Source organism: Bombus vancouverensis, unplaced genomic scaffold, assembly GCF_051014615.1.
Source record: "Bombus vancouverensis nearcticus unplaced genomic scaffold, iyBomVanc1_principal scaffold0026, whole genome shotgun sequence".
NCBI classification, from domain to species: Eukaryota; Metazoa; Arthropoda; class Insecta; order Hymenoptera; family Apidae; genus Bombus; species Bombus vancouverensis.
The window spans coordinates 249,047-262,902 of record NW_027468917.1 but is presented as its reverse complement, the minus strand read 5'-3'; the positions used below and the strand labels follow the sequence as shown (position 1 = coordinate 262,902).

General features: G+C 36.9%; 1 protein-coding gene across 1 annotated transcript; it reads right to left on the bottom strand.

The window, feature by feature from the left end:
• Positions 1-290: 290 nt before the first annotated feature.
• LOC117164324 (uncharacterized) lies at positions 291-1,960 on the bottom strand. Its single transcript, XM_076626583.1, has 5 exons — positions 1,948-1,960; positions 1,296-1,727; positions 921-1,211; positions 747-837; positions 291-673 (listed from the first exon to the last, which is right to left on the bottom strand). Exons 2-4 carry the CDS (start codon positions 1,554-1,556, stop codon positions 814-816), a joined length of 576 nt encoding a protein of 191 aa, XP_076482698.1. The 5' UTR covers positions 1,557-1,727; positions 1,948-1,960; the 3' UTR covers positions 291-673; positions 747-813.
• Between the last annotated feature and the right edge of the window lie 11,896 nt (positions 1,961-13,856).

Sequence of the window (13,856 nt, the reverse complement as noted above, 5' to 3'; positions counted from 1 at the left end):
ACTAGCGATAAAAAGTTCGCGTACAAGGTAACTAGCGGGCAAAAGAACGGTATAAAGCATAGAGTATAGAGTATATTAGCGTATCTCGCTTAGCGTAGCTAAGCATAGAGTATCTCGCGAATTATTACACAACAGTGATAATAAGGCAAATCTAATAAAATTTACTTCTCATTAAAAAGTCGTACCAAAACAATTATTTATTAATTGGTTTATTTATTAATTCTTAAGAAGATACATATAAATACGAAAAAATGGTAAAATTTGATTAGTATAATAAAAGTAATATATGCCTATGATCATTCTAAAGTATAAAAAGTGAAATAGTCTTACGTTCATTGGTATATTTTAAGAACACATACATCTTTTAACGATAGTTGCAATGTAACATCATTTTTATATTACACGCAAGGTATGGCAAGTATTCCTGCTCTAAGGCACAATTTGAAATCAACAACATTCAGTTTAACAAATTATAACTTCTATTCGTTTTCCATCATGGAATAACGCGGTGGTGTCTTCCATATTGCACTGGACGTGCGTTGTAATCTACTCCTATCTATATTTTCAAACATTTCAGTTAAATCTGGTGTGCACATTCTTCTATCAAAGAATTTATAGACTGCTTTCTTCGGAATTTATCGTTGCATTGCAAGTTCATTTTCGCGTATGTACGCTAAAATTGATAAAAATTCCAGTACTCCATGCATTATAATGTTTATTAACTCATTAAGTAAAACAACACTTACATTGCGCCTAATGTGGAATTGTACGACTTGGTCTGGCTTCATCGTCCGATGTGTCGTCGTCAGGTCGTCAGGTGGATCTTACTGTTTGGAGCTATATTTTGGATAAAATATCGAATGAATAATAGCTTGTGTTTTTATAACAGAAGAATACTTTGATACTGTTTGTAATGTTACCTGCAATGTCATCATCCGAGTCTCCTTCTTTTGTTTCGCTAATAAGATTTTTTTTGCTTTTTCGACAGATCTTCGTGCCAGTTTTTGAACAATGGCTTTTTCTGAAATTTTTTCTTTTTCAAAGGCCTCGATTCTCCTTCTTACGGGCACATTTTTCTTCATTTCATTTTGAATGTCCTGTTTCGTCATGTTTCTATTAGACATTTCCCTTTCACGGGATGGCTCATCTTCTGCGAATAATTCTTCGAACTCGGTGAGTCCAATCGCTTGATTCAGCTGCTGAACCTCCTCCTGCAGAGTTATTGGCGACCGTGATGTAAATTTAGGTTCATTATTTTTTCCTGTACTACTAGCCAAGTTTCTATTAATTACTACCGTTTCGTTTGATTTTATTGGTGATAAAGGTTCTACAATTGCGGTAGCGTCCATCATCTTCTGCGTATAAGTAGAATTGATGTCCATCGTGGAATTCATAAGAGGAGTAAATTTCTCAAGTGCATCCTCGCACATTGAAGGATCTTCAATATCATTTCTTGCTGATGGAATTACTGTATCATCAATAATATTAGAATATTTACCCTTCGTGTTTTCACTCCGTGAAAAAGTTCTCTTTATATTACTATCTCTTGTTGTCATTGAAGACTTTAATGGTTCAATCCTTTCTGGCTGTATTGCATCTTCTTTTGAAATTGTTTCGCTTAAAACATTCTTTTTTGTTTTACTATGTTTTGTAGGACCTTTTGTGTTTTTTTCATCTGAACTACTTCTAGCACTTTCCTTTTTTTTAGGTCGGCCTCCACGTTTCCTCTAAAAATTTAGAATATATTTAACAACGTTATAGTAGTATTTATATACACAATGTACATACAATTATATAAGCAATTAGATTTTGACGTATTAATTAACCGATATCAAACATTATTGGGTACTACATATAAGGGTTAGTATTGATTAGTAACATAAGATAAGATTAGTAACATAAGATTAAAAGTATTAAATTTCATCATAATATGACACAAACATTTACATTACTGTCATCATCAAGAGATGGCCTTCGTAATTTTGTAACAAGTGACGTTGACTGCTGCTTTTTAATATTAATTGCAGCTTTTATTGCAGCCTTTCTTTTTGTTCGGTCAATTGTTGTTTCCAGCACATCCCCAGTTTTTACATCTTTATTTTCTGTTTTATCATGTACTGCTGAATCTGTTACTGTATTATCAGTATTGATAATATCATTTTCTGGGATAGTCTCTTTACGGCGACAACCTTTTTCCTTCAAAACTTTCGGCCTCTTTGTAGTTGAAGGGCCAGGGACTGATTTGGTAATCATTTCATTAATCTCCTTCTTTGATCCAGTATCCATATTTAAAATCTACGAATAAATGATATGTATTTAATATATACATTAAACTATACTTTTTAATAATACATACCATAATTTAATATTATGGTTGAAATTATGACGTATATAGCAATTAATACATACACATGTGTTTAGTTCTATTAACTTAGAAGCACATGTAAATTAAAAAAAAATATATATATATATGAAACAATAATAAAATAATGAAGTAACATTGAGAATAGAATCTAGTTTAATTACACATATATACCCTTTTAACAATTCCGTTCTTATAAATTTTATTAAATTTACAGTGAAGCTTACAATTACACTAATGCCAATGAATATTAACGTATGCGTTTATTATTACACTAAATAACAATGAAAGTAATGCAATGAAAAATACAATACACTTTAATGGAAATAAAATAAGTAAATAGCGAAGTATTTATTAATATTATTATATAGCATTATATTATATTATTATAATATTTATTAATATTTACTTACCTTTTACGTTTGCACAAAAACTATAAAATTTTAAATATAAAGAGAGATTTATAACAGAGATAAAGCAAGTCACAGAAATTAGTGTCTTTCAATGGCAAAAATGCGTTAAAGAAAGTGAAACGATAATCTCCGTTCGCGTCACAAGCGGAACTGTGCCGGTTTTGCTCCTTGAAAGTACACGCAGCGGTACATGAGCTAGAGAACATTTCAAATCATGTTGTTGTTTTTTTGCTTCGGAGTATCAAGATCGTTAGGACATACATAATATATTAATAAATAAACTCCGGGCAAAACAATGTCGCCGTTACGTTACCGTCGAACCGTCGAACAAAGACGAATTTGAATTCTCCGACTCTCCCCCGATCTGTTTATACTATACCAGTTTAAACGGACGCAATCGTAAAGAGTTCACGAGAGTTATGGATCAGTATCTACGAGTATCTACCGTCTTTGCGAACATTATCTATAATTATTTATTTAATCATTTGAAAATATACTTGAAGGTTTCAACAACGAGCAATCTTGTCTAATAAATCTCACGATCAACCATCCTCTACACACAAGTCCTCTGAAAACATAACGACTTTTCAGTTCAATTTGAATCGTTGCGTTCAACGCCATCAGGGTGTCCTGCATAAGGCGGGCATCCGACTAGGTGCTGATACCACATACAAGAACAAGTCGAATATGTGAAATAAAGCTTTTTAGCTTAAGGTCCCGTTTTGAAAAAAATACAGTTTGAACATGTTCGGTTGGCAATTGGCTTAATACACGCGTATGATAAATAATAAGATTTATTACATGATTTTACAAAATTTGTTAAAATTGATTAAGAAGTTACTTTCAAGAAGTAATATTTACATAATTGTAAATTGAACCCTATGTTTAACAAAATTAGGCATTCTTAAGTATTTGTTATTGTAAATTACTATTATGCTTCGCCAAGTGTGATTGGCTATTTCTGGAACACAGCGTCCATCGATGTCTTCAATGAAAGAACATAAGTTTAATAACCTAACTTATCGACGAAATAAATCCCTGGCCCCCGGGTAGCGTGTTAGGAAGCTTCCGTGGTAATTCTTTTAAAAGCAATTAACGAGTGATCTGTTCGCGAATTATTGTATTGTATTATATATTATGTGGCATCATGATATCATAAGGAATACAAGTCACTATGATTTCTTCGTACTATTTCACAGATGGAGTGTGCAAATTTGACTTTACAATGAACAAAGTCAAACGTGACAATGACAAAATTGTATGTGGCAAAACTGGATACCTCAATGTTATACAGTGTGTCAAGAAAGTGTTTGTTGTCATCTTATGTCTTTGGGAGGTAATTCTACACCTTCGGATTTGCGAAGATCTGTTGAAAAAGAGGATCACAAAATTGACCTCGAGCATTCTATTGCACGTATTGCGTGTTTGTGCGCGTATTTATCCATCGAGGTATTGCAAAGAACAGTTTGTCCAATAGGGGTTTCACACGCAGCAGTGGGAAAAATAATACTCTCACCCTGAGAGAATTGACCGGCGAGGGCGCGGCAGAGGCCATGGAAGCGCTTCGGTGAGGTGCGCTAGGTCCGTCGCAAATCTGCCCGGCAGGGGAACCGGATTGTCTGGCACGGCGGCTCCGGCGACGAGGCGCGGTGTAACGTGGCCGCATATCGCTCCATTAGGGGGTGTATTGAGCGCGGAGGGGGTGTATCCCTCACACCAGTTCCCGGGCCCCTCTAGATCGCTGCCGGGACGGTCATCGTGGAGGTTTTAGTCCGTTGGCGTCTGCCACTACAACGCCGCTTTTTCCCAGAAGCGACCTGGTGTCCGTGCGGATTTCCTCCACGTTAATAAAAAAAAAAAAAAGTGGGAAAAATAATACGCCAAAAAGGTGTACGTTATAAGGTTCGCCGTGTGCGAAATTATGTCGTTTGACGAATATTCGATGGTTAGCCGCAAAGAAAATTATAACGCAATACTTGGAAATATCTTGTTTACGGATGAGAGCGATTCTTCCGATAGCAATATTCTCGATCGTCAGACTGCCAAGATTTAGGCTTGTGAAAGTTCTCACATTATGATACAATGATACAGAGATTCAAGCAGGCTCGAGCAAGTTTGATTTATTATTATATTATTTATATATATATATATACATATATATATATGTATATATGTATATATGTATATATATACATGTATATATATATATTTTATATATATATATATATATATATATATATATATATGTATATGTCGGGTTAACATTAGAATTTAAGGCGTGTAACGATTCTTCGTTTGAATTAGCCATCGTTTTATGAAACAGAGATTATATTTACGCGAATATACAAGATTTTACAAAATATTATGAGTATTGAGTTTAATGAATGATAAGATTAACAAATGATAAGTTTAACTAATGATTCCAAACGAATCCACGGTCAACGGGATAACTCTATACTATGCGTAGAATAATTTAAACACAAAAAAAATACAATTGCTGAGGCACTCGGTAAATTGCTCGATGTATCACTTTCCAAGGCGATCACACGAATGAATATCTGATGAAAATCTTTTTCGCTGTACCACTGCATTTTGTTCGTTATATGCTCGCTGGAGGCATCGAGAAGCTTCCAATCGCCGCTGCTAGGCAGACTCTGCCAAGAATTTGTTGTATACTCTTTGGAAGCATCGAGAAAGATCCAAACGTCGTTGCTAGGCAGCCTCTGTCTGGAGTCTGATTCCTAATACAACGTGTGTCCCATTCTATCGACATCTCCAAAGTACAATTCTATGTGATTTCTAGGGAGAACAATACAACCGATCCACACCTTCGTCAGGCAAAACGTTTATCCCGTGACCGCGGCTAAGCTCGGCGACCAGCTGCCACCTCGAACCCACCCTCGCCATCACATATATCGAACAATTACAAATGACAACAATTGCTTAATTACAGTTATGACAAAATCCAGGCTAAAGCACCAGAAGACTCTCGCAAAATTGCAAAGGGAAGGCTCCGGTTTTCCTTTCATCTCCGACACGTTCTTTTGTGATCCCGTTGGCCGCGGATTCGTTGTCGGGCCTGAGACCATCGTCACTAGTGTCGCGAGTGCCAATTGTCGTGATCAATTGTCAAGACTGTAATAACTCTATTATTATAATAAACTCAACCTGCGTGTACCGTACCAATGGTTAAATCCCGTGAAGATTCATTTGACGCCCACAACCCTACTCCCAGTGCTAATCCGACATACATATTAATATTTTTAAATATTTTTTTTTAATATTAAAAAATTTTTTAAACTTCCCTAATATTTTCAATATTATTCTCTAAATGTATAAGCTATTTAAATTAAACAAGTTCATCTTTCTCTTTATTTAATTTAAATATAAATTAGTAATAATATAGATATAAATTAGTAACCCCAACCTAACCCCAACGACCGACACCCTCGAACTATTACAGACGCGACAACGCACGTCCTTCGAACACTAACAACAATATCAGAAACAACCGCCAAGATCGAAGATCGCTACCTCCATCGCAGAATTTTTTGAATTCTACAAGACAAAATATCACGTGTAACTATTGCAAAAAACCCGGGCATCTAGTGAAAGACTGTTACAAATTTAAAGCCCGAGTAGATGCCGGATTAATCGTACCCTATGCTTCGAGACCATCGGGAAACCAAACACGTCCTTCGGGAGAATGGGGTGAGCCACGAAGGAACGATACGCCGAATCGCCCAAGAGTACAGGCGGCAACCAGGCGACCGGCGCCGACGGCAACAAACACAACAAGGACAGCCACCCCCGCGAGATCGACTCCACCACCCATAACGAGAGACAGAGCGAACGCAATGCCGACCATAAGATCGAACGAACAACCACTAAATATTGTGGGGGAGTCATCCCACAACCAAACGAGGTCACAGACAGAGAATCCAGAATCTCAAGGCAAAAGGAAAAGAGTGAAGCACAAGCAACCGGCGAAGGAAAATCATCAGGAGTTGAATTCAGATTCGGAAGGCGACCTCTCCGAATTATTTCAATAAAATTTAACGATTCCCCAACGACCCCAACTGCACGAATAGTTTCCCCAGATCTAAAGACTAAGACGAGTTTATTATTAGACTCTGGATCGGAAATCAACATTATCAAGAAACCTGCTATACTCGATTCAGCCATCATCGACGAAAAGGAATCAATCGAAGTGCGAGGAATTACGGCAACGAGCCTGGTCTTCTTAGGGCAGACGGTAATACAGGTTGCGGGCCATCCGGTTGTTTTTCATGTAGTCGATGATTCATTGCTAATCGATCAAGACGGAATCCTAGGATCCGAATTTTTTGCAGGTTGTAAAGCTCGTTTAGATTATGAGGAAAAACATATCAAGTGGGGAAATATTTATATTCCCTTCGATACTAAAGAAAAAATAATTATACCGAAGCGAAGTTCAATAACGTGTTCGATTAATATCGCTAATCCAGAGATAAAAGAGGGATTTATTCCAAGAATCGAGCCGAACAAGGGAATCTATTTTGGTAATGCAGTTGTGAGGAATCATAAAGGAAAAGGTTACATAAGAGTAATAAATACTACTTCGAGAGATTACGTATTTACAACACCAACGATGGTAATTAAAGAATTTGAAAATCCCCCCCCCCCCGCCACCCGCTTCCTAGGACAGCGTGCAATACAGTTCTAAGATCGGAGGAAAGTAGATACGATAAAATAAATGAGTTACTACGACTCGAACATTTGAACGAAGAAGAAAAGGAAAATGCTAAAAAATTGATTCGTAATAATCAAGATAGGTTTCATATTCCAGGAGATACATTGGAAGCAACCGAAGTTCTGGAACATAGGATAATTACAACGGATAATATACCCATCAATACTAAACAGTATCGATATCCACCAATACATCGAGAAGAAATAAATCGACAGGTCCAAGAACTACTAGATACGGACGTAGTGGAACCATCAATATCTCCATATAACTCCCCGTTATGGATTGTGCCCAAAAACCCGATTCGCAAGGAAATAAGCGCTGGAGATTAGTCATCGATTATAGAAAATTGAACGATAAAACGATTGGCGATGCCTTCCCACTACCCAACATTACAGAAATATTGGATCAATTAGGAAGTGCAAAATATTTTTCCACGTTTGACTTGGCATCGGGCTTTCACCAGATCCGTATGTCACAGGAAGATGCCCACAAAACTGCATTTTCGACACCATACGGGCATTTTCAATTCAAAAGAATGCCCTTTGGATTAAAAGATGCCCCAGCAACATTTCAACGTTTGATGAATTCAATATTATCTGGTCTGCAAGGAATAGAACTATTCGTCTATCTGGATGACATAGTGATTTATTCCGCGTCTCTCCAAGAACACGAAATTAAATTTAATAAATTAATGGAAAGACTGAGGAAAGCTAAATTACGATTACAACCTGATAAGTGCGAATTTTTACGACACGAGGTGAATTATTTAGGACATGTAATTAGTGAGGATGGCGTGAAACCCGACCCAAAGAAAGTCGAAGCCGTATCAAAATTTCCACGACCAAAGAGGGCGAAAAATATCAAACAATTTCTGGGACTAGCAGGATATTACAGAAGATTTATACCCCGATTTCCCCAAGGTCGCGAAACCATTGACACAACTATTAAAGAAAGACACTCCCTTTAAATGGACAGAAAATCAAGAAAACGCATTCAATAATTTAAAGACAGCGTTAGTAACGAAACCCATCCTGCAATATCCAGACTTTTCTAAACCCTTTAACCTTACTACAGACGCATCAGGATATGCAATAAGCGGTTTACTGAGTCAAGGGCCAATCGAAAAGGATTTGCCGATTGCGTATGCCTCAAGGCTATTAAATCCCGCCGAACAAAACTACTCTACCATAGAAAAGGAGTGTCTGGCAATTGTTTACAGCGCAATGCACTTCCGACCGTATCTTTACGGAAGAAAGTTTACCATCGTAACCGATCATAAACCTTTAGTGTGGATGCATTCTATCAAAGATCCTACTTCAAGAATTTGGAAATGGAAATTAAAGTTATCGGACTTCGAATTTGATATTATATACAAAGAAGGCAGGGCGAACGCAAACGCAGACGCATTATCTAGGAACCCTCCGGAAGTTTGTTTACCAATCAGAAAGAGAGAGGAAGTCTCACCGATTCGCTATCCTGTCTCAAAAAGATTCGGAATAGATACGTCAATCGAAGACTCTCCCATATCCGAAGCTAAACCACACGTCTTGCCTCAATCCAGTGATTCTAAAAATCAAGGAAAGGGTTTTACCCGAAAACATTTTACAATAGAAGAAACCCCCATAAAATATTTAGACCAAGCATTAGCAGAAATCGATGTAAGTACAGATAGAGAAATAACCAATCGAGAAAAAGAAGGCACGGATACAACAAGCGAAAAAGAGACCTCCACTGTAATTCCAGAACTAATTCAACAACGAGAAAAGGACACGAGACCTACGATAATTGCGGAACTAAGAATTTCAGAAACCCGAGACTCAATTGCGAGAGTAAATGACCATAAAGTAGTATTTATAGATATACATGGCAATCTGATAGATAAAGGAGCCTTAGAAATGAAGGAAACGGGAAAATTACCTCGTTATGAAGATTTAATGTTAGAAAAAGCAAGATTGAATTACGATTCTGGAAAATACATTGTATTCCTACCGATAAAGGAAAATAGAAATATTCCAATAACACCAAAAAATTTATTAAACTCGCTAAGATCTCTATTAGACGCAGTAAATGAAAAACAGTTAACTTCGTTCAGCATTAGCAAAGGAAACTTGGAGGAAATACCCTGGCGATATACAATCAGAAAATTAAAGGAAATATTTATGGAAAAAACCTTAACCATCACCATTTGCACTGGGGAAGTAATTACCCCATCTGTGGAAGCGCGGAACAACATAATACGAGAAAAACATGAATCAAGCGTAGCAGGACACAAAGGAATAACAAAAACTTATCAAAGAATACGACAACATTACTATTGGGAAAATATGAAAAAGGAAATTCAAGATTACGTAAGAACATGTAAGGAATGTCAATTGAAGAAACTCACAAGAATAAAAGCAAAGCAACCAATGGTACTTACAGACACACCAGGTAAAGCGTTCGATAAGGTTAGTATGGATATTATAGGTCCATTACCAAAAACCCAAAAGGGAAACGAATATATATTAACTATCCAAGACTTATTAACAAAATACTCAATTGGGATTCCACTAGGAGGAATCTCTTCAGCCGAGATATCGGACGTTTTTGTAAAGCGATTTATTTGTCGTTTCGGGTCACCGAGAGCTATTCTCACTGATCAAGGAACGAACTTTACATCCTCATTAATGAAGAAAGTAGCAAAGAGATTCCGCATCAAACAATATACCACGACGGCATATCATCCACAAAGTAACGGTTCAATCGAAAGATCTCACCACGTGCTGATAGAATATCTCAAATTATACATTGAAAATTCCAAAAATTGGGACGAATGGGTAGAATTAGCTATGTTTTCCTATAATACCTCTGTACACGAAGGAACGAAATTCTCCCCGCACGAATTAGTTTTTGGACATCTAGCCAGAGAACCTACTGGTGAAGTAATAATCGAAGAGAACATGGAACCAACTTACGCAGAATATCTCGAAGATCTGTTCGATAAAATTAACACCGTACAACGAATGGCAAGAGAAAATTTGATAAAATCCAAACTAAGATCAAAAGAATATTACGACCGACGAATCAACCCCCAAGATTTTAAAATAGGAGATTCGATATATTTACTAAAAGAACCCAGTAAAGGAAAATTCTCCGATCAATATACTGGACCATACAAAGTGCTAGAAATCTTGCAGAACCAAAACGTCAAGATCGAAGTAAAAGGGATTCGGCGAACGGTGCATTTAAACAAGTTAAAACTAGCGCATAATCGAAATAAGCAATGAATAAAGCGATTTCAGTGGGCAACGTAGTGCGGTAGTATATGTTATAGTGCTGTTCGTCGAATAATACAGATATCGAACACCTAAAAGGAAAAAGGAAAATTATGATACGTGTTTCAATTATTGCTTAAATATAAAACGTGTTAACTCAATGAACAATTAACTAGTGAAAGTGAAAGTTACCTTGTGAACAAGTGATCAACATACAAGAAAGTGTACGTGCAAGTATAGGTTATGGATCGTTGTTCGTGGAACACAATGTATGACAGCTACCTAAAATAAGTGAATAAATTAGTTTCAATTGTCTCGGTGCAAAATACAAGGTTACTAAATGTTATAACTATATTATGGATAAATCAAAAGGAGGTGTAACACTGTTCGTCGAATAATACAGATAGCGAAAACCTAAAAAGAAAAAGGGAAAATTATTATGTGTACTCCAATTATTGTTTGAATATACAACATGTCGATTCAATAAATAATTAAAAGAGGGGAAGTGAAAGTTACCTTGTAAACAAATAATCATCATACAAGAAGGTCTACATGCAAAATAGGTTATGGCTCCCTGCTTGCGGAACACCATGTACCAGCTGAAAATAAACGAACGAATTAACTTCAATTGCCTTAATGCAAAGAGCAGCATCGCTAAATGTTATAACGGTGCTGTGGAGGCGTGGCACTGTTTGTCGAATGACACAGATAGCGGAAACTTGGAAAAAGAAAAGAAGTTTATTACGAGTGTTCCAATTACTGTTTGAATGTAAAACGTGTTAGTTCAACGAATAACGAAAACAGTGAAAGTGCAACTTACCTCGTGAACAATCAATCACCATACAAGGAAGTGTACATGCATGGATTTCGCAGATTAACAAGAAGAAATAAAATAGCTGATAAATATAGAAAGTGGTTAGAAAATAATTAAGATAGATTAATTGAGAGTTAGTAATAAATATAACCGAAGTAAAAGGATATTTTATTATGTATTAATCTACGTAGTATTGTTATATTATTATATCTAACATGTAGAAATGGATTTTGTACGCATATATGTATATAATTCCAATCCAAGTAGTATTCATAATATTTATTTTCACTGATAACAAGTACGTAAAACCTAAAATAAAACAAAGGTTTTAACAATAAAAAAAAACAAAAAAAAAGAAAAAGGGGAAGAAGAAAAAAAAGAAGAAAAAAAAGGAAAGAAAAAATATAATATATATAAATACAAAATTTTCTTTTTCTATAAAAGGTTATTACTATTTCTGATAAACTCGAGAAATGAAAACATTATACCATGATACACTGACGCAAAGATACACCACACAGAAGAAACTAATAGAGAACGCCTTAAGCTTGGCAAACTTACCGCCCGACGAATTTGCATACACCATAACCAAAACCCAGGACACATGGCTTTGATTGTTATTTAATAAGGTTTTGGGTTTATAAAATAACGATTCACTTAGATTCGTTTTCTCCAATATATTTCAGTCTTATAACACGTCTTACCACACAGGAATCTCCAAGTCAATAGAACAACGTGGTCGACTTCTAAGACAAAAGAGCGTCGTTAGAAGTCGTACCAACTTAGCTTGTAGTAAGCAGCGATCGTACCAACTTAACATTTCTCAACACTCCCCTTTGATCGCTAGTTTCTACAAGCCCCATAGCTTTGGTAAATTGCTGAGTCTTAATCCTATTTAGGCCTTTGGTGAGAATGTCAGCCACATTCTCAGGACTAGGTACATAAGTATAATCTAGTATCCCCCTCGATACGCAGTTCTTAACGTAAAAGTAACGCACTTGGACGTGCTTAGAACTCTCAGCAACTATTTCGTCCTTTGACCATGAAATAGCTCCGATATTATCGCAGAATATCTTGCAGGGGCGAGGGCAATATGACAGTTGACCCAATTCCTTTAACAGTAAAGAAATCCACACTGTTTCCCTTGCTGCTTCCTGCATTGCCACAAATTCCGCTTCGCACGTCGATTGAGCTATAATCGGTTGTTTTTTGGATAGCCAGGATATCGCACCACCAGCGAGTATGAACACATACCCGCTCCTGGATTTCCTGTCTACCGTACAACCCGCAAAACACCTTCAGAGGTTGCCCGGTCCTTTGGTATACTAACTTCAAGTCTTTGGTCTTTAGTAAATATCTGAATACCCGCTTCACTGCTTTCCAATCGGATACAGTCGGATTCGCGCATCTTTGGCTTAGTTTCCCTATTGCACACGCAACATCAGGACGACTTACAGTAGCTACATACATTATGTGCCCCACAGCTTGTTCATATAATTTACTGTCGAAAGGCTCATCACGTTCAATATCAAAACCAGCCTCACATTCTCTAGCTAGCGGTGTCGACACTCCCACCACCCCAACCTCACGAGTAATGTCAAACAGATCCAGCATTTGACCTATCTGTACAGATTGATCGAATACTACAGTGGTGCTGTTTGGCTTACTCAGGTGGATGGACAGAAATTGAGTGTCTACACCTAGCATTCTAACATCTAATTTGTCCTTAATCCTAGTTTTGAATATCTCAATCCACTCATTCGTCCCAAACACAAGGATGTCGTCCACATACACAGCTACAATAAATTTTTTAGACGCATCCACATACACACATGGACCACTCACGCATGGGTTCAGACTCATACCTCTTAAAATGCTATCGATGTGTCTAAACCACATTCTTCCAGCTTGCTTCAGTCCATACAGGCTCTTTTTGAGCTTACACACAAATTTAGTTCTGTCTTTACCTGGAACTCTAAAGAGTTCTGGTTGCTCCATGTATATATCCTCATCCAGAGGGCTGTTGAGATACGCACATTCCACATCGATGTGCTCGTAAACCCACTCATTTTCCGCACATAGAGCAAGCAGAATTCTTAGAGTTCTGCCTTTCACTATTGGACTAAAGGTTTCTGAATAATCTACTCCAGGCCTCTGCCAGAATCCCCGAGCTACTAGCCTAGCCTTATACCTATCAGGGTCTCTCTTTATCACAAGCACCCACTTACAGTCTATAACGTTTTTATTTAAGGGTCTTTGCACAATGTCCCACACATCTTTA